A 22,721-nucleotide genomic window follows, 5' to 3' on the forward strand; every position below is an offset into this window, starting at 1 on the left:
ACTTCCTATGTCTGAGATCTAAGTTAGACTCAGTGTGTTCTAGACCCCTGACTAAGCTTTCTCAGGGATATAATTTGTTAGTTCATGAGCTCTTCCTCTAATTAGTTGTCATGACAGCATCAATGGGAGCACTAACTCTTGTTGCTGCTGCTGCTTGCCTGTTGGCCTGGTGTTAGATATGAAAGAGGTTTAGGAAACCATTCCCATCAATAATTTAGTTGCTAGACCGCTTTTGAAAATTAGGTTAAGAAAGGCCAATAGAACCTTTATTTTTAGTTTGGGTGAGCAAGTGGGTAGGTGGCGTGTATAATGAGAAGAAGTTCAGAGCAGAAAGGTGGAGAGTTAGTGTTGGATAAATTGAGCTTAATTAGGTTGCAATTTAGGCCTGTGCATGGGAGAATTCAGAAGGCAGCTGGATGTGCTCACAGGGAAGTAGACTGGAATAGCTGTGAAGATGGACAAGAACAGCCCTGCTGGTGGTGTGGACGTGTCCCCTAGAGGCCTATGTGTTTAAAGCCTGATCACTAACCTATGGTGCTATTAGAAGGACATGAAAACTTCAAGAGGTGGGGAGAAATTAATTCACTGGGGGTTTCTCCTCTGAGAGAGTCTTTCACCTGGAGGATGAGCTACAGAAAGTTGAGGAAACCACTGAATGTTGGCCTCCCTTTCAGAACCCAGCATCCTGACCCCCTGCTGGGTATGGAGAAGTCAGAAGCCCTCCAGTGTAACTTCTTGTGTGTTATCTTTGATTCATCCAGGTTGACCCTTCCTAATTCAATTCATATCAGTGATAAACAATCTTTCATATTGAGAGTGGTTGGACTGTGGACCATGATGTGTATAGCATCACAAAGAAAGACCCAATCCTGTAGTGAGGAGTAATGGCTACATGCTATAGCAGAAGCAAGAGAAAATCATAACAAGTTTTTAAGATCGTAGACTTACATAACACAAAAATCTACAGACTGTAGACCTGGAGATCCAGGGTGAACTATGCTCATCTGTGATTAAGAACATATAGCATGATCAGCCCTGTAGATATATGAAGAAACCAAGAGGTAGTTTTCTATTGAGTGGCAGTGGAGAGAAGTTTGTGACAGCCATCTATTCAAAATCTTCCAGGTCCTCCATGCAGCAGTCCTTTTTTTTTTTCACAGTGTATGGCAGGAACACTTCTGGTAAAACATACTCCTATCTTGTTGTTTTAAAAAAATATTTATTTATTTATTTATTTATTTATTTACATCCCAAATACTGTGCCACCTCCCAGTTCCCACTCATAGAGACCTCCCTTCATCTTTCTTCCCCCATCTCCCATTCGCCATTCTCTTCTCTTCTGAGAGGACCCTGAACCCCCAGATATTCGCTCACCCTGGCTGATTAAGTCTATGCCAGGTTAGGTGCATCCCCTTCCACTGAGGCCAGTCAAGGCAGCCCTGTTGGGGATATCACAGGGAGGCTACAGCTTTAGGGAGAGCCTCCCCTCCAATTGTTGTGGTATCCACATGGGGATGGAGCTGCATTTCTGCTACATGTGTAAAAGGCAGCTCTAGAGAGACAGAAGGTAGAGAGGTTTAGTCTGATCTTAGACAGGATCATGGAAAGGGAGTATTTTGTCACCTACATGTGGATGGCCAAAATGCCTAAAGAAGAAGATGGGATGTGACCCCTGATAGGAGCAAAAATGACTTGTATATTGTCCAAAGGGATCTGAGAAATGTATTCTTTCAAGCAGGAAACTATCATGAACTACCATAAAGGAGTCAAGGAATTTCCTCTGATCAACTTCTACACAGAGATGGAAGAGACCCATGTTTGTAGATTTCAAAATCTGTGTCTATAAAGAAAAGTAGGATCCTGTGACTTGTCTTGTGTAAGGAATTCTTTCAAACTACTTTCTGAGTTTTGCCTTGAAGGAGTATACAGAGTGAAACAGGAAACAGCAGAAGCTGGATAGAAAGTTGTGTTTTGAGTTTTTTCCTGAGGTCTTAGTTATGGGCTACAATTTTTGAGTTACAACAAGTTTATTCTCAGGTTTACCAGGCCTGTAGAAAGCTAATGTTTGGATTTGTGCATGCCTGACTCTAAAGCTTCTTCTCTAAATTACTGTAGTTTTTGTTTCACTTTTGTCTTCCAATATCCTCTGAGCTACCAGTGGTGTTTCCTTCATTTTTGGGTCTGAGTCCCTGTCATGGTTCTTGATCCATGATGTGTAGCCATTTGATGATTACTTGGAACAAACAGGAAGGAGGAAGATGAATAGGAAGGGAAGGAGATAGACTGTCTCATTGAATACTACCGAGCAAACTCAATGAACAGAACCTTAAGATATCATTCAAGCCTTTTATGGGACAAGGAATGGTAGAAATGTTGGGTACTCATTTTAATCATTAAAAGGAATAAATCAGAATTTTAAAACACACTGTGTTAATAGAAATGCCAATATTTACCCAGCCTAACCTTAGGGTAGAAAGTCTGTAGACAAAGCCACCACCTAGGGCTTATGTAACCATGTCTTGGAATAGCTCTCATCTTCCTTGACCTGGAAGCACCTTACCTGTAAGATCTGGTAGCATAAACTTGCTGAACCAGATGCAAATGTAGATGTCCCGTGGCTTTCACAGTTGCAGGTACATGTTTAAATTTAGTTTAGAGATTGCTTTCTTTTCTCAGGGATAGTAAATGTTTTCTTCATTTCCTGTGTTGACGAATCTAGTCAATTACTTAACTACACACATACACACACACACACACACACACACACACACACACACACACACACACAAACAGTATTTCTACTTCCAGATTTGCATCGCTATCAGTAATGAGGGAAATGCCAAGAGATTGGTTCCACCAGGAGGAAACTTTGTTGTTTATTTAAATAGCTGAGCAGAGTTGAGTTATTTTCTTATAGTTTCAACTTATATATTCTCATGCGATTGTCAAAGGACAATAGTTTCCATATAAGTGCTTCATCAATGAGTGGCTCACTTCCAGAAAATCAGTTATCAATCAATCCTATGGAGCCTTCTGCTCCATATAGGAGAGGGAAGGATTATTTGCTTTCTTCTCCTAGGTAATGACCGCCAGTCCTATCCCTTCTCCATGCACTTTAGAACAATAGCTTGGCTGTAAACCAGGGACCCTACTATCCCTGGGATCTTATCTAGGGACCAGTGCTTTTGGCATTTGCTCACCATGAACTACCACCACCAGGAGTGGATCTTGACAACCGCTTTAGCATTTTTTTATTGATAAAAAGTCATGATTTACAAATCTGAAGAACTTACCTTACTAATATTGCTACTGATCCATCCAGGCAATTTTATCAAATAAAAGTAGCTATCATCTGTACTTTAGTGTTTTATATTGACTGACGTAAGGAACAAGGAAATAAGGAGGAAAAAGGAGATGGAGGTGATGAGAGGAATGGAGAAGTAGAGAAGTGAGAGAAGAAAATGAAGGGGGAGAAATGGAAGATAAAGGGGGAGCAAAAGAAAGAGGGAGAGAGGGGGAAGAAGAAAGAAAAACACAAAGAAAGAGAGTTAGAGAGAGAGGGACAGAGAGGGAAGATATATGTAATTATTTCATCAGCTTATCAATGAAGCTAGTGATAAATAAAAAAAATGAGCCTCTTTTCCATTGGTTTTGTTTATATGGTTCTCTTTAAGAAAGACTCCTTGTTTTAAATGTAATTCCTGAATCATTCTTTATGCTAGTTCTGTAGTCTTCATAAAGTTTTATATTACACAGAGAGGTATTGATTTAAGATATCTGAAGATTCAGACAAATTACCATTTTCAGGTCAAATAAAACAACTATACTTTCTTTCATTTGCACAATATATCCAAGAGTTATAGTTGTCACTGCTCTGGATAATGTTGGAAGAAGATGTATATGAACAGTTTTCATTACTCCTGAATGCACTGTCCAGTCTAAACTCCACAGCAATAGTGCCCACAGAAACTGATTAAGATATAAACAAGAGATGGGGGATAATTTCCTAATTCAGAGAACTCTCTGATGTTTATAAACTTGATAGCACTTCTGGGATAAACCCAGAAGGTCTCAGCACTAGTGATGTCATTGGCAATGGCAGTATTGCTGGCAATGGCAGAGTGCAGTGCATGCTCAAATTCCATACTGGTTATGAAGTGGTTTGGAAGACTTTTATTCAACTGAAAAGGGTAGTTCAACAGAAGCGTAACCATGTGGGTTGTAAGAAAGAAAGGTATTCAAAGAGACACATAATTATTCACTTATAAAGAGGCTTGACTTAGGTGTTTAAGCCACATAACAATTTTAGTGGTGCTCCAGTTATATCTCAAAGAACTGTCTTTTCTTTCTTTTGTTTTTTTTCTTTCTTTTTCTTTTCTTAACCTTTTTCAATAATTGAGATTATAGGGGGGCACTCAAGTAACCTTGGACAAGACTGCAATCTGCAAGGTTAGGGAGCTGTGATTCTTTCTGGTCAGATTCCTAGAAAATCACAGGTTTACATCTGGGAAGGAGAAAGGCCATACTGGACAGCCGCATACATTTAGATCTTAAGCATGATTCATTATTTTTTTGCATTCTTGTTTGAAATAACTTTATATAAATAGAATGTTGACTCCATGTAGGCAACTGCCTTAACTAATGTTAATAGTGATGGTGTTCCTGACATAGGTGGTCTGCTCTGCATCTAGACTAGAGAAGGCTGCACTCTCCTCACCCTGATCAACGTCCTCCTCTTCCTTCTCCTCCTCCTTTTCCTCCTCCTCCTGCTCCTCCTGCTCCTCCTGCTCCTCATTTCCCTTGTCCTCTTCTTCATGTCTCCACTTAGTTGTATATCTTTCAACTGTGCCTCAGTCTTGGTTGAACTTCAGTTCTTATGCTCAGAGATGGGCTGGTCTTCTGATGGATCCAGGAATCCCAGGACAGTTGTCTCTTCCAGCAGCTGTCCTGACTGAGGATTTGGGGTTGAACAGCTATGTGCATTTGAGGGGAAAGCTGTAGGATGCTATGTGCCAGGAAATGAATACAGTATCCTTCTGACTATGTAGTTGGTGCCAGTCATATTTCTGAATTGACACTGCAGCCTCATTAGAAACCAAGTGTTTCAATACTGCCTAGGGTTATATGGACAGTATGAAATGAAGGTGAGCTGGTGAGACTCCAGAACACTTCTCAATGTCAATCATGTCATAGAGGAAGCATTTTACAAATGTTTGACTGACTCAGACCACATTCTAAATCCAAGTCCCGTCCCATTATCACATATCAGAACTGATAAAAGTGTAAAATGTAAACCAGGCTTGCAGGGTTGGGGCTATATAGATCTTTTATTTGTATTGACTCAAACCCCAGCCCAGGACAGGAGTCCTTCTAGACACACAACCATACTCTGGCTGTCCTTTTACCTCTTGCTGCTAATGAGAGGTCTAGATGTGTTGAAACCACCAGTCTACTATTGCTTAACATAGGTCCAGAGACAGCCTGTCTTTCCCCCACTGTGTGCTAATTTAATTAATCTAGACATCCCTGGACCACAATGGACAGTTCTAGTCCTCATTCTCTATTCCACTGACCTTCTCCTCCAGGAGGCCCATTCCTCCCCTGAACCTATATCTACCTGCATGCCTTCATTTTGATACCCACATCTCTGACCTGATGTCCACACTATACCCTTTCCTTACATTCCTCAGAACCCATCACATTCTGTTGTTTCTTGACTCCTGGTGTTTTCTACCCTATTCCTCTCTGAGATCCACCAGGTGTGCCATAAAGGGCAGAAGTGGAAAAGAAAACCATAGTCATCGCCCACTTTCCTTGTTCAGCTACTCTTGGTATCTCGGAGAGATCAATTAGCTAAGTCCCTGAAAACTACCCTTGTTGTCATGCATATTAGTCACTAGAAAACAAAACAAAATATAAAATCTTCTTCAGAGCGAGGGACATGGGACCTCTGAGTTAACAAGGAGCAGAAACCCTAGTATATCATCACTGCCAAACCGATCATCAGGACCGCTGCTTCTGACTTGCAACATCTTCGGAGCCTTCCTTTGCAGATAGTTATTTTTAGATCTCTACTGACTCAAATCCTCCCTATAGGGGCATCCTCATCTGCAGAATGTTTGTAGTGACCATGCCTCGAGAAGGGTGTGTGTTAATCCTGTGCTGCCTGGCCATCTGTCAGCAAGTTTTGGGAAGATAGCTTTAAGAATGCAATGGTGATATCAGTGGCTATGAGGTGATGACCTGATCCATTACCTCTTCTTCAAGACTTATGTCATTTTACTGTCACATAGGACCCCTTCCAAGAAGTTCCTTTGGTTTTCCTTCCTGGAATTAGCTTCTTTTATGACTCTCATGTGTATTCTTGTTCAGTGTAGCTTTTTACCCCAATTGCTTTTGATTTATAGACACCCGAAATCAGATTGCTTCAGTCCGATGGCCAATCCCTTAGGGGACATATTTATTGCATTTAGTTCACCAGCAGTCCCCAACATTCACCATTACATGCTAGTCATTCAATAAATATTTGCTCAGTAGTTAAGTAAATATCCCAATAAACTGATGTGTCCAGCAATCTAAAGGTCTGGTAAAAGAAAGCTGTCAACCGCATTAGCAGAGATATATCATGTCTTACATATTAGGTTGCTTCTATGATATTGTGTATGTCCCTTATTTTGTGTATAGTGCTGCCACCCTGCATGCTTCTTAGCTACCTGTTGGTCTATGGTAATTCTGTCCCTCACTGAGGTAGCTTAAATGACTGTTCTTTGATGTACTCCAACATCACTAGCCACTCGCAACTTCATAATCAGATTTCAATGTCAATCTTTGCCTAAAAAAACAAATAGGAGTGAATAGATTGTTCATTTGGTCACATTCTATGCAGGCACAAAGACTCGTGTGTGATCTCCTCAATCCACATGAAGAAGGTGAGCGTGGTAATTAGTTTAAAATCGCAGTGATGAGAAGATAGGGGCTCCCTCGGGCTTACTAGCTCTCTTGCTTAGTTGAATTGGCAAGCACTAGGTCAGTGAGAAACCTTGTGTCACAAGCCAAGGTAGACATATGAGGAACAACACCAAAGGTTATCTTGTAGCCCTGCCCCTTCCAGAGTACCAGCTCCATCTCTGTCTTTTGGCATCTAATGCAGGCATCCTCATCAATACCCCACAGGCAATATTCCTATTGATTCTTGGAGTCTTACATTCTTAGTTGGTTGCTGAGAACTGGCTTGAAATTTTGATGATGTATCCCCCATTCCACACATGGCTTTTTCTGTGTCTTGCTCATGACTTCACCTGTGAAAAATACTCTCCTTTTCCACCCTTGGGAACACTTGTAATTACAGTAGGATGGGGCTGCCATAGTTTTTATTCCCTCCGAAGAATGGCTTTGGTCCGGTTCTCCACTCTCTTGGCAAGGAGTAAAAACAAAACCTCCTACCAAACTCACTCCACTTTAATGTACAAACATCTCTAGCTCCCTACAATGGGACACTTACGTTGCAGAGGACACACCCCGAACTTCAAAACCAGTTGCTCTTGTCTAAGAAAGAGGTGACAGGAGGGAGCAGAAGATGGCTAGATTAAGTCAGTTCTGTTAATTTTTGCTTAAGTCTACGCAGGATTTTAAAAATAATGGTAACAACTGTGTTGTATTTAAATACAAGAAAGAATGAGAATGTGTTCTGGAATGCTTTGTCACCAAGGTCTTAGATCCATGATGAGGCCAGCCAGAAGTATCAATTCTTAGCAATAGAATTATCTTTTCACTGCCTTATAATAGGACAAGCTAATGGAGGGGATATCGGGCCATTCCATCATCTGCTACTTGTTGTTCTTTATCCTCCAATGTCTGCGAAGAGAAAGATGGTATTGATTAGTGTATCCATTGATGGAATTGTTACTTCCTTATAAGGCAGAGCAGATTCCGGTGACTGAATTTAAGTAGATTTTTCTTCTTTTGGCTTCTTAAACTCTTCCTACCAATGCAGATTACTTTAGCAAACACCGAAGGCCAAACTAGGAGGTGCTGCTAATGGTACAGAGAGCAACACCATCTAAAATAAAACCTGATCCTGAGCCCTCAGACTGTGAATTACAGCTGGCTCCCATTGCAAACAGATAACATTTTCTGTTTCCTCATGGCAAACCCTGTGAAGCCAGTCTGAAGCGGCCTCTGTGGGGAGTGCTAGACTTCATGACTCAGGAGTAGGAAAGCAGGTGGCAGTTAAAGAAAGAATTGAGTGAAACTTTTCTGTTCTGCTAGTGTGAATATTCTTATGCACACAAGAAGTCCTGAGTTGATAATGCTGTCTATTCCTATGTTGCTATGCTGCCACAACTGCCCATGTTTGAGCTATGTACATGCCTCTTCATCACATGTTGTTAGAGGCAGTGTGGAGGTCCATTCTCTTGCTGTTTTGGATGAGTACAGTGTCTGACATTTAAGGGACCCCCCCAATGCTGCTCTACACCCAGTCATCCTTTTTCCAACAAGATAGTGCTTTTTAATAGGTCCTTTGCCCCATTCTACATCTCTGACCACTCCCCTGACTGCCCCCCGCCCCATGAATTGAGATTTCAGTTGCATAACCAACCTTCCCTGCTCACATTCTGTGTGTCAGACTGTAGGTGAAGTGTGCCTTAGTTACTTTTCCTGGGACTGTGACAAAACCTGACAAGAGGAATGTGAAGAAGGAGAGTTTATTTTAGTTCAGTGTTTGAGGGCACAGTCTAGAATGGCAGAGAATTTTGAAGTAATGGTCACATTGTATCCACTGCTAACAGGAAAGGGGAGGTGAATTCTTGAACTCACCCTTTCTTCTTAATTAGTCTAAGACCCAGCCTTTGGAATGGTGTCATCCACATTTAGGATGTGCCTTTCCTCTCAATGTCATCCAGAAACTCTCACCCTGGGCATGCCCAGGGGTTTGTCTCCTAGTTAAGATAGATTCCATCACGTTGACATTATTAACTATTACAACTCTACACCATGTCAAACAGAAACTCAAGTAGATCATTTTGAAGTCACAGCTTTCCGTCTCTTGTCAAAACCATCTATAGTCAAAATGTATCCAACGTAAAAAGTCTCTGTAGTCTTCAAGAGTTCTAACACTCTATGAAAGTACTTGTGTTGTCTCTACTGAGACCCCGGCAGTTTCTTAACTCTGAGTTGCTATAGCATAAACAAAAAAGTTACGTTCTTTTAACAGTCAATGACACAGAATACATGTTCCCTTTACAAAACAGAGACACGAGGACATAGCAAAGAATTATCAGACCCAAGCAGTACTCAAAACAAGGGAGACTAATGGGAATCCTTCAGCTCAGTGTTTGGCAGCTGGAGCTCATGATAGAATCATCTGTGATCCAAAGGACGACAGCAGCCTCACCTTCCAGCTTTGCAAGCCTGGAGCACACATCGTTCAACTTTACTCCTTGCAGGCAACACTCCCAAGCTAATAGCTGAGGATCCTACCATGGCTACTTTCCTAGAGTCTCCAGTGAAATCGGGCTTTTCCTTCACAGTTCGTGCAATGGACCCTCAGGCCTTCCTTTTGAAACAATGCCTTAAGCCTCCTCCATTCCTGATTTTTTCATCACTCTCCCATAGAGTCTCACTATGTAGTCTTGACTGGCCTCAATCTCTCTCTCTCTCTCTCTCTCTCTCTCTCTCTCTCTCTCTCTCTCTCGATATATATATATATATATATATATATATATATATATCAGACATCAGACCAGTATATATCAGACTGTCCTTGAACATCCACCTGCCTCTGCATCCCAAGTGCAAGAATTAGGTGAGCATCACCATGTCTAACTTTCTTTCTTTCATTTTTCATGTAGCTATAACTTGTATAACTTGGACTACCTGCCAGGTTCTGCTGTAAACATGAGAAATATCCTGGCTTGCTTGGGCCAGTTACTGTAGTGGCCTCTGTTAACTGTCCAAGCTGACACTGGGCCATACTTTCATAGGTGGCTGTTTTTGATCAGGAAAGCCCTTCAGCAGCTTTTCTAGTTTAGGTCATCTCTTTTTGATGAATTTGTATTTTCACAATTGTATCCTTGAATGGCTAGGGATCTGCACTCTTTAAGGGCATCTTTCCAGCTGCCCCAGTGCTGAGAAAGCAGCTACTCCTTGATGGGGTTGATCTCCTTAATAACTGCAACTATTTTCTCTTCGTCCTTCTTGTCTGAAATGTTAATTCCTTTCCTGAGCAAAGTGCACACTTTTCATACCATTTGGCTCCATTTGTAGCAATCTTTCACTGTACACCTGGAGAATCCTTGAAAACAATAGTCATGACTCATCATGAGTACTAGCCTGCCTTGAGATTTCCTCCACCAAACTACGAGTCCATTACTTTTGAATTCAACTTTACTCAAGCTCAAGACAAGGGCTGAGAATATGTAGATTCTTTGCCAAATATGACCTAAATGACGCCTAGCTCATTTCTCAGGAGAATCCCTGTTCCCCTGTGAAACTTCCTGATCTGGACCTCTATTCTCCCAGAATTCCCAGGAGAATGACTCATTAAGTTCTCTTTTCTGGTGTTTTAATGGGTTTTCTAACTGACTTAAAACCATATAGCCCAATCCCCAAATCCAATTTGTACTTCCCATATACTCACCAGTATAGGATGCCCAGTGTAATTGTGGTGGGCAACTTAACAAGTGGTCCTACTTCTCAATACTAGTTTTCTATGATGGAAGTTATTTTTCTCATATCTATGATAAATACATAAAAAGCATATTGTGGCTCGTAGTTTGAGCATTCAGGACTTAATGACCTCCATAGTTTGGTGGCAAGAGGATTGCTTTCAAACTTAGGAAGTGTAGAGTTGAATGATGATGCTTATCTCAATTGTTCCTTCTTATACAGCTGAAAATCCCACCCAACCCATAGAATGCTGCTACCCATATTTATAGTAGGTTGTTCCACTTCTATTAATCCTATCTAGAAACTTCGTTACATAATACCCAGAGGTTTGTTTCCTAGGTGATCTAGATCTGGTCCAGTTGACAATATTTGCCATCACAAGATGCTCAGGTATGGGGAGGCAAACATATTAGGAGATGGCTACCAGAGAATGAGCTACAAAAGGAAGGGAATTTTGTGACACCTTACACAACGGGGGGAGGGGCACGGGAATGTACCAATATGAGTGAAATGACAGAAAAGAAAGGTTGCTTCTAAGTAAAGGCCTTTATTGTGGTTTCTATAAAAAAGAGATAAATCACGGTAAACATCTCAGAATTGTTTAATTTAGTTAACTGAAAGACTCCTAACCATAGAGGTTCTTCTTGGTGAATTGGTATTTAGACCTAGGCCATTGTGAATCATTCGCTGCTATGTCCAGTCTCCATAAAGGAGTATTAGGGTTCTGGAATTGTTGTCTTGGATATGAAAGTGTGCTAGTCCTGTAAGTTGTTCACTCTGTGTAGCAACTTAGTAACCTTGAGAGGGGCAGCTGATTCCTCTCATCAGGGTCCTGGATGTCAAAGCACACAAAAATTAAGCTACAGGGTTTAATGTACTTGGCAGTTACCCAAACACATGAAACCATGTGGTATTTTACTGTATGATGCTCATGTTCCAGTCCCTGATCCTCAGCCACTGGTGTAAGGTCCAGTTTTCTTGCCTACTCTGTCGACTTGCAAATAAGTAAATGCTGTAAATTAACAGGTCCCAGGTTTGTCATGCTCCCTGCCCTCTTACCTACCTTCCAGAGGCCCAAGTTTAGGGACAGCTTCTCCATGAAAACCTTTGAGTTGTGGTTGAGATGGAAATGAGAATCTGTATAGGATGTACTAGGATCAGAGTTCTACTCCTGGATATTCCTCTAAGAAATCCCTACTTCTCAAGCATTACAACTTCATTAAAATTCAAATAAAATTCCCTGTAAATCTCGCCCATTTGGGTTTGCCCTCTGTCATCTCTCCTCTAGTTTTACTGGGCCTTTATAGCATTGAAAGTCTTGTTTGTTATTCTGAAGGCACACATATCCTATGCATGCATTTTTGACCCTGAGCTTTAGATACATTCCAAAATTTATATTTTGTTTAGAGTTGGTAAGTATGCATGAGTTTTCCTGCAAGCTCTTGGTGGACACATCTGGAGAGGCTAGGTTAACATCTCTGCTTTATCACTTTTAAGTATAACATATATCATTTATGTTTTCAAATGAGACATAAACTATAGCATGAGGAGCTGCTATGTAAGGTAGTAGAGAAGGTTACATGTTGTACAGGATGGATTCTGAAACAGGTTTGCTCCTCACCTTTTACTGCCCATAAAATGGACATGTTTGCAGAATTGACCAACTGGCCTGTGGACTCCCTTGCTCTCAAATATACCTACATGCCTTCAAGTTTTCAGCTCAGTCTTTCCAGAACAGGATCCAGAATGGCCTGTGACTCATTTTCTGATATATACTACATATATATTTATGCAATATATGTGTGTATGCATGTATGTGTATATATGTACATATGTATGTATGTATGCATGTATGTATGTATCTGTGTAGCTATTCCTGATTTTATTATGTTCAGCCTTTGGGTTGCGCACACACACTCCAATTAGCTGTTTTGCCAAAACAAAATGTAAAATTTAGTTTATGGTTCCCTGGGTGTGCATTTATTGGTTTTGTTGGTTGCATGTATCAGGGCTGTGGTTTTCTCCCATGCTCTGCTTTGTCTCGGGCTCCCAAATTTTCTTTCATCATGTTATTTGCAGTTGAGATTATGGACCGGTTAGTGTAGGATAGTTAGGGTGAGCTGAGAGGAAAAGAACATGTGAACACTGGGGCATAGAACCCTCCCAAAGGCCACTACATCTCCATTGGATGTTTCCGGAAGGCCTGTATTTGTAGCCTTTGTAAAGGCAGAAGAAAGTAGCTGCAACTACATAGATGGTTTTATAAATAGAGGTCACTGTAGAGCTTGGTTAAAATGCTGTTTGCTTGGTGGAAAAGTATGTACCTAGGGATCCAATCAAGTTCCTTGCCAGCCATCTGATTTTACAATAATGGTTTCTTATTCTTTATTGCTGCATGATTGCCTCAAAATGCAACCTGTCTGGTACCCTTAACTAAGTTAAGTACAATTTTATGTGTGTTATGTATGTCTTTACACATTATGCTTTTTAAACACAACGATTTCATTCCTAAGGAAGCAGCACTGTTTCTGCCCATTTCAGGACATGGGATTCAGCCCGAGTTTGTCATTGCATGCTGGAGTTATACTTGTGTTGAACACAAACTAATTTTCTTTCTTTGCTTTCTCTTCCCCCCAGGATTATACCTTAACTATGTATTTCCAACAATATTGGAGAGATAAAAGGCTCGCCTACTCTGGGATCCCTCTCAACCTCACGCTTGACAATCGAGTGGCTGACCAGCTCTGGGTGCCTGACACATATTTCTTAAATGACAAAAAGTCATTTGTGCACGGAGTGACAGTGAAAAACCGCATGATCCGCCTCCACCCTGATGGAACAGTGCTGTACGGGCTCAGGTCTGTCTGCTCTGCAGGGCTGCGTACGGGCTCAGGTCTGTCTGTCTGCTCTGCAGGGCTGCGTATGGGCTCAGGTCTGTCTGTCTGCTCTGCAGGGCCAGTTTTGAAGTTATATGATGCACTGGCATTGCGTTTCTCACTTGAGATAATTCTAGTAAGTGAGACCATGTCCTTAAATTAATTGGTAAATATCTGTGAAGTATTCCTAGCTTTGCAGAAAAAAAAATCATCACTTTCAGATGTGGGTCATTACTGTTACTATAAATAGTCATGAACATTTGCAAAGTAGTCTCATTTTATATATATATATATATATATATATATATATATATATATATATATATATATGGGTTGCCATATCGAAGAGCACAGATTTCCATATCATAGCACTTAGACCTGTAATTAATATTGCCCGGACACTTGAGAAGCTTTAATTGGTTCTTTTCAAAGCTACTGCTTAGAAGATATCTTCTGTGAAGATTTAAGGTACAGTGTCAGTGGTACTCTATGAAGTCAGGGCCACTGATATTTATGGAGAGACTGAGAGCCTTCCTCAGGACATAGCATTTCTTCAGGGCTTAGGATGTGGTCCCTCACCTGAAAACCAAGCTGCTTCCTGAGCTGCACCGAGGAGGTCCAGGGCTTCTCTGATTACCAGGAAATAACCTGACCTTCCTATGCTGTTCCATTCCGCTGCATAATAATTGTATAACTTTCCTGAATGGTATTCTTAAGTCTTCTGTCTCCAAATGGGTTTCATACTGATTTTGGTTCTCTGCTGTTGTTTAGTATAGAATTACATATGTGCCTGTCTAGCTTTCTTGATGCCCTAGATTAGAAGTGCCCTTGAAGCCTTCTAGGAGAGCCCCACGATTTTTTAATAGAACTCATATGAGTCTCTTAGAGGAAAATCTGTCTCAGGTTTTGAGTTGAGACCTTTGTCAGAAGATTCTCATAGCTGAGTGTACACCCTCAATTGGAGCTGTTGGAAACTACACACTGTGACTTATAGAGAGAGCCTCTAGATAGGAGAGGCATTTACTCAACTTTGCCTTCCCTGGAAAATGCTAAATATCTTTTTTTCTTTTTAAACAAACCACAGTATTGGAGCAAAAGTTGGAATTTCTGCCAAAAAAATATAAGACCTTTCCAAATATAAGGGAGTAAAGGGCATATGCCAAAAAATATGGTGATACTTCCCAGAAGTCTAGTCTGATATCACTGTGGCCAGGTTTAATGTTTTATATTTTTGCAACACAGTGAGACACTTGGTTTCAGTGTAAGAAGTTCTGAGAGGACTCTGGTCACAGAGAAGAGTGGTGAGACATCCCAGGACATTAAATGGAAAGCCATTTACCTCCCTGTCCCCTTCCCTCACCACAGCAGAGGCAGGGAATATGTATTTGTGCCATACTTTTCTCTATATGTGTGTACATGTTTGTGTGTGTGTGTGTGTGTGTGTGTGTGTGTGTGTGTGTGTGTCTAATGGGGAAAAGCTAAGAGCATATATCAACTAAAATTGATATCTGAGATTTTGAATTTTTAAAAGAAAACACGTTTTTTGGGTTCTCTTCATTTTGTTTGTTTTTCTTCATTTAAAACATAATCTTGCTGGGTGGTGATAGTGCATGCCCTTAATCCCAGCACTCTATAGACAGAGGCAAGCGAGTCCAACGCCTGATCTAAAGAGTGAGTTCCCGGACAGTCAGAGCTATACACAGAGAAACTGTGTCTCAAGAAACCAAGGTAGTTTGTATGTCTTAGTTGTGTATTCCTGCAAAGAGGAAGAAGACAGCTTGAAGGAACTGGTTCCCTCCTTCTACCGTGTGGGCTTCTAGAATTGAACTCAGATGGTCAGGCTTGGTGGTGAGGTTTTTGACCTGTGAATTGCTTTTCTGGCCCTGCTTTCTTTATTTTCTTGCCAGCAGTAGAGTATATCAATTTGTCTTTATTAAAATCAAGGGACTTTTTAACTTCAGGGAACGGGAATAGAGTTATATAATACACATGCAAGTGGTGTAATAAGTTTACAAATCTCATTTAAAGGTGTTAAATTTAGTGCCAAACAATATGTAAGAGTGAAAAATGACAAGACAGAAAAAAACCAACAAGAGTATACTTTTAAAAATAGTATCTATAGCTCACACTTGGCCTTGAAATTAAATAATAATGCAGTAATAAGTCAGGGGGACCTTTTGTATTGGCCTTTGTACAGTGATCTAAAGATAATCTTTTCAGTTGAATTTCTGTCAGTTACCTGAAATTAGGAAGCAGCTTTCCATGAAGCCTTTTCCTTTCTGAGAACAATTGTCATGTGTGTTTCAATTTCTATGTCTGTAATAGTTCTTCATATTTCTGTGGATCTACACAAATCATCATAGCATATGATGTCAACTAAAGGATATTAGTTGATATACATAGCATGTCCTGTGTATGCAACCTCTGCATTGTGTCATTTGACTTCATGGAACTTGGCTAGTCTACAAATTTCTATCTTGATATTTTAAAAGAGTATACATTCATAATCCTTAACGTGAGCTTTTTCAGAAGAAGCACATTAATAATTAAAGATACTCATTTTTAAAGTTTGTATATACATTTATTCCTCCTGGGCTAGTCTATGAAATGTACTCCAGTCTTCCATATAGAAATATAGGTAATGTTTCTTTATAAAATAAAGCACAGGTTCTCTTGTCAGTATCATTCTATATCCTACCCTCGGCTCTTCTTTCATTTATTGTTACACTTACTGAGTAATGGTGATAACGTAACAAGCCAAGGCTATGCCAGTATCTCACGTCTGGATTATACACCGCATCTTTTGGTAAATAGGATCAGACATTCCTCAGTTTACAGTACTATGATATCTTTATTAACTCTTCAGAGTTTATTGTAATTATAATGTACAGAATCCACCCAGCTGACAGCATCTCAGTGTGTCACCCTTTACCTGTGCACATTGGCTGTCTCTGCAGCTTGAGGCTAACTGGGAATTGTGGATTTTTATGATGCCCAGCAACATAACAGAGGCTCCTGAGAAAAGAGCAAAATTCAACATCTACAGTCAGTTCTTTCCCGAATGCCTTTTGCTTTTACACAAAAACATCAGAAAGCTAAGATTGACCTTCTTCATCAGTCATCTTCTGTATTGTGTGTAGGAATGTAAAAGACATACACACACACACACACATACACACACACACACACACACACACACATACACACACACACACACACACACAGAGCAAATTCCCCATAATTCTGCCTTGCTGTCTTTGCACTCTTGAGTCCCACCAAGATGGGGACAATTTCCTCAGGGCTTTGGGTGTAAGTTGTACTGACTGTTCCTGAGGCTTGCAGTTGAATTTTCCAACAGTTGAATATTGAGCTTGTCCTCATCCTGTCTCTCCAGCTATTTTTCCACTGGGGATCTGCCACTACTTTTTGTTTCTGAGTTTCTTTTCCTCCACATATAGCCATGAATCATCAAGGTCGTGGGGGGAGGGGTTCTGAAATTTCTGGAGAAGATAAAGATCTTTGGCTACAGACCAGAAGTGTCATACATTAATACGTCAGATCAGCCTTATTCTGGGAAAGCATTGATCCTTCACTCTGCTGATGGAGTGAAAGGTTACTGACACTGGGGACTGCTTCTTCCAACTTCTCCAGTTCCTTGAGATCGAGGTTTGCATGTGTTCCTTAATGGTCACTGACTTGGCACAGCTGACTGCAAAGGCAGGCTGAGAGGCACAGGCCTAGCTAGCTAAGGTGTTAGGAATCTCTGGGTGAGGCACATTGCTGTCGTGACAGGGCATGCTCCTTTTAAACTTTCCTTTCAGTAGTCATGCCTTTCAAGGTATTGGGAAGGTCTTGGCTGCCCTCCTCTGCCCCTGCATAGCTGCTCTGCTTTCCCTGCTACCTGTCCCTCTCCATTGGGACATCTCTCCAGAGGGATCATCTTCCCTCTCCATCTTCTCTAGCTTATATTCAATTTCTGGATCCTATTTTGCTATTTATTGTCTCTCTTTGCCCCATTAAACATTGGGTATTTGCTCTCTGCTAGGTGTTAATAAGGAGGTTTCAAATAAAATGTCACTTGCTCTATAAAGCACCCGAGTTTGAATGATGATCATTAAAGCCTGTGAGCATATTTTGATGGGAAATGTGAAATATTTTGGACACTACATGGTGATGTTACCACATGCTATTAAAAACTACAGAAAATTATTAATGAAACCAGTTGTAAGTTTAAAAGCAATATTAAATCAAACTTAGAATAGATTTCCAAGGATCCAAATTGAGTCTTATAATTGATTTTGCTTTTTATTCTGAAGCTGTATTTTTTTTATGGTCCCTCAGTACAACTATCTATTTACAACATAAAAACTTCTGATTTCCTAGAGGCGTTGGGGCCTCCAATATATTAGGGTCTCCACTCAACCCATCCTTCAGTCTTCAGCTTTATGCAATGGCCCTTCATGGCATTGTTTTTAGTATTCTCTGGTAAACCATGCCTGTTCGCAACAAGTCTCTGAAAGATGAAGGAAAAATCCGATACCTTCATTCTTGCATTTTCATGCTTCCAAAACCAATTCTAAAAGGATTGCTCTGCCAAGCTTGGGATGGATTCTTCCCACTTTGGACCATATTAGCAGTACCTTTTGTAAGCACATTTCTGTTTGTTTGTTTGTTTTTGTCTTGTTGTTCTTTTTCATAGGATTCAGAAACTCTTCATGCTCTTTCTTTTCCTCACAACTTGAAAGCTTACTTCATTGGTATTTTGCCCTAAGGATTCTAATTTCATTGTTCTGGTGCTGCCTAGGCAGTCACTTCTTCTTCTTATCTCTTTAATATTACAGGCTCTCTTTTTCTCTGTAAACTGTACATTTTGTATTTCTTTTGTCCAAAAAACTCTATTTTACTATGCATCTGCAGAATAGTTCTCAGTGTTAACCAATCCACAGAATCAACGATATGCCGAATCTGTCAATCAATCAATCAATCAATAAATGTTTAATATTTTCAGTGAATCCTTTGGCAAGATCTTAGGTCAAGGACAGATTGCATGTACATTATTTGTCAAAATATCCCATGACTAATATTTATTCCAGTTACTTATATCGAAATATGCAACCTCTATCTTCTACATTTTTATAGGCTCTACTTCCTTATAGTCTCCAAACATCACAAAAACAGCTTTTCTGGATCAAGGTTTCGAAACCTTTCATTTTCTTCTCCAAATTCAAATGGTCAGGTTTTTCACAACAGCAAGTCTTTAATACCAACTTCTGTATTAGTTTTATTGTTGTGATAAAACACTGTACATGAAAAGATATATAGAAAAAGAGTTGATTTTGGTTTACAGTTCCAGGAGGAGAGGCCATATTGTTAAGGGAGACATGGAGGCAGGAAGCCAGGAGCAAGAAAATCAGAGATTGCATCATTATTCATAAATACCAAGGAAAGACATAAAACTGGAAGTGCCAGTCAGGCTATCAACATTCAAAACCTTCCCCTAATGACATAGTTCTTTCAGCAAGGCCACACCTTCCAAAGGTACCATAACCACTCCAAACAATGCCATTAAATTGGGCACCAGGTATATATCCCATATATGAGCTTATGGAAGACATTTCTCATTCAAACCACCAAGAATCCAAAAACATCCAACCAAGCTAATCTCTTCTTATTTCCAATAATTTAGCTAATCCTTCCTAACATTTTAGTTTTATACTTACATTTTTTATTGCACTGATTTTTTCCTTCACTTAAAATAGTTTGTTTTCATGTTCTACTGCACTGAGTTCGATTTCCTGAGCAGCAATGTGCTGACAGTGTACATCCCTAGCTCATTTTCCTATGACACAGAGGTTTGTACTTTCCATTTTGGGGAGCCAGTATCTATGTATTCTACTACTTCCCAGGTAGAGAGGAGAAAGAGAGAGAGAGAGAGAGAGAGAGAGAGAGAGAGAGAGAGAGAGAGAGAGAGAGAGAGAGACTGTTAAGAACTTTCTAGAAATTATAATATATATTGAAATCTGGCCAATGAAACATACAGCAGTTACAGCATTTATATTTAACAATGATATTGAACAATGATAAACATCAGAGGTAGATATTATCACTTCAAGCTATGTTTGTATGACCCCTTGCTGTGACAGTCATATATTTATTTTCTATATTGATTCATTGTTAAATGTTTATTATACATTAACAATTTATAATTATATCGATTCATGGGATAAAAGTGATGTCATGATTTGTTCATGCAGCATGCATTAATTGAATCAAATCAGGTATCGCATTGCTTTTTAATTATTTAATCTCCTTTGTGGTGAGTACACTAGAAATATTCTTTTAGGAATTTATATCTAACAATTTCAAAGTTGTTACAGTACACTTATTCTTTATGCTGTGTAGTATATCTAAAAAATAATCTTCCTTTCTGAGGTTTGGTTTGTTATTATTATCCTCTTCTTTCTTCTCCCATTCTACTATTTATTTCTGAGTTTGATTGGCCTAGATACTACATACTACATGGTTCTCTGCTTGGCTTATTTTTATAGCATAATGTGTTCTGATTACATTGATGTTGTCACAAAAGAAAAAAACTTTTTTGTTGTTGTTTTTGTTACTTGGACAATGTCTCATTGTTTGGACCACACCTTTTTCTCTGTTAATGTGTTTTAATGGTTGTTTGGTTGTTTCTATAACTTCACAATTGTGAACAGTGTTGCATTTAGCATAGGAGTGTAGGTATCTCTTTAACAAATTGATTTTAAAACTTCAGGTAAATATGGAATTACTAGTTCTTGTGTTTATTTAATATTTTTAGTGATTTGAATACCCTATATAACACTTTGAATAATGGCTGTGCTAATTTACATCCCCACCAGAGCACAAGGTTCTTTTCTTCACATCCTGGCCAATACTTCTTTCTAATTTTCATGATAGCATCCTCATATGTCTGTTGTCCATGTGTTTGTCTTATTTTGAGACATGGCTCCTTTAAATATGAGTATAAACACTCCTAAAGTTTTCTGGGTTTCAGTAATCTGACTCCTGTTAAAACTCATGATGTAGAGAAATTTCCAGAAAATATTAAATAATTGAAATTTTCTAAGGACTTATTTATATACATTAGAGACTTTGTAGTGCTGTGTCTGTTATGTATGTCATAGTGTGTGCCATGTCACATACATTGTACTAATCATGCCAGTGTCCAATATGTGTTTCATTATTTCTTTTGTGTTTTATTATTATGAGTCAAGATTTCTTTCTGCATGCCCTGTATATGATACAGGGTTTTCTAAGAATGTCGATGTTCCTTTAAATATTTGCATGTAAATATAGACTTCATATGGAAATATTTTGGGCAGATTTTTATTCTTTGAGATATTTTAGTTCTTTAAGAATTTTGTACAATGTGTTTTGAACATTCAAAATGCTTCAGAATGCTCTCCAAAATCTATCTCCCTTCTCTATACCCACTCAACTTTATGTCCTTTAAAAAACAACTAGAGAGTTCGCTCAGAGGATAAGCGCACTGGCTGCTCTTTCTGAGGACATGTGTTCAATTCCAAGCACGCATATTGGAACTCACAACTGTCTGTCACTTACAAGGTATCCAACACCTGCATATAGACATGCATACAGCCAAAACACCAATGCACATAAAATAAAAATAAGTTAATTATATTTTTTTAAAAAATAATCATGTCTAAGTTGTGTAGTTATTTGGCCTCCCACTGGTATATGGTCAACCTATCAGGGTTATACTTTCAGGAAAACTGATTCTCCCTCTCACAGCAGCTAACAGTTGCCAACAGTCTGTCAGATATACCACTTCTCTTATTGATGATAACATTTGGTCTGCTGTGCTGTTCTGTACTGTGTACAGAAAGCACTGTTTCATTGCAGCTATCTACAAACTCTCACTTTTACAGTCTTTCTACTTCCTGTTCCAAATGATCCCTGAGCTGTTGGAGGAAAGATATAATATAGGCTAAGAATTTGGCCAACATTAATTTGCTGGACCTTGGTCAGTTGTGGGTCTCTGTGTTAATCTCCATCTATTGCAAAAAGAATCTTCTCTAATGAGAGGTGAGAGGTACATTAATCTATAGTTATAATGAAACCTCATTAACAAGTCAGATTAACGCTATGCCCATTTAGTAGAATGGGCCTATTTCCTGTTCGACCTCAGGTTCTTGGTCTAATAATGGTGCCAGTAATGATTTTTTTCTTGTGGAACTGGTCTTAAATCCAGTCAGAATGTAGTTGTTTTATCCCATGTTCTTGACATTACTGCACCAGGAGATATATTTTGCCGGGGAGATCATTATTGTAGCTTGCAGTGTTTACAATAGTTAAAGATTCATTATTTTTGCATTAATTTATTCATTCACTTTACTTCCTAATCACTGCCCCCCTCTTCTCAGTCCCTTCCTCACATAGTTCCTTCCACCTATCTCCTTCCACTTCTACTCTGAGAGTGTAGAGTCCTCCCCCTCCCCGTTATCATCCCACCCTAGCACATCAAGTCTCTGCAATCTCTGGTAATGTACCTTTTAGCACTATGAAAGTTATCAATTGAGATGAAGCTTCAGGTGAGTAGCAGATTGTTTTCTCCATGTTCCATGACTCAAATATATGCCCTCTTCATCAATAAGAACAAGTTCTAAAGGATAATGAATAACATTGTCAATAGCTGGTAACGTTGAGGTCTATAGGACTACCACCACATCTAAATGAGGGAGCCATTTCCTGACACTGGGCTCTTTATTTGTTAGCCTGTGGTTTCTGGTAAGTACATTGTTGCCTTGTTAGAATGTGGTAACAGTTTAACTGTCTGATTCTCTCTCTCTCTCTCTCTCTCTCTCTCTCTCTCTCTCTCTCTCTCTCTCTCTCTCTGTGTGTGTGTGTGTGTTTGTGTGTGTGTTGTATATGTGTCCATTAGAAAGCTTCTACAATTGTATGTTTCTATATGTGTTCAAAAGATCTTTAGAGTTATTGATTCCTCTGAATATTCTCTCCTCCCCTGACTCCCATCCCACTCCCTGTTTAAGCCTTCCTTTTGCACCATCCATTTCTTTCTTTATATCACTGTGTTTTCCTCGTTTGCTAGCTTTCTCCATGGCTTTCTACTAATTTCCAAGCAGTTATGGCTATTCCAAATGAAATACACATACCTGA

At 39.5% G+C, this 22,721-nt stretch overlaps 1 protein-coding gene across 2 annotated transcripts in view; it reads left to right on the plus strand.

Annotated features, from left to right (window-relative positions):
• Window positions 1-22,721, plus strand: part of Gabrb3 (gamma-aminobutyric acid type A receptor subunit beta 3) — a 234,617-nt gene that overhangs the window by 156,320 nt on the left and 55,576 nt on the right. For both annotated transcript variants that reach the window (XM_087623534.1, NM_017065.2), the window contains 1 exon segment: window positions 13,306-13,526. In XM_087623534.1, coding sequence (XP_087479660.1) covers window positions 13,306-13,526 — 221 coding nt within the window.

Source organism: Rattus norvegicus, chromosome 1, assembly GCF_021556685.1.
Source record: "Rattus norvegicus strain SHRSP/BbbUtx chromosome 1, alternate assembly SHRSP_T2T, whole genome shotgun sequence".
Classification (NCBI taxonomy): Eukaryota; Metazoa; Chordata; class Mammalia; order Rodentia; family Muridae; genus Rattus; species Rattus norvegicus.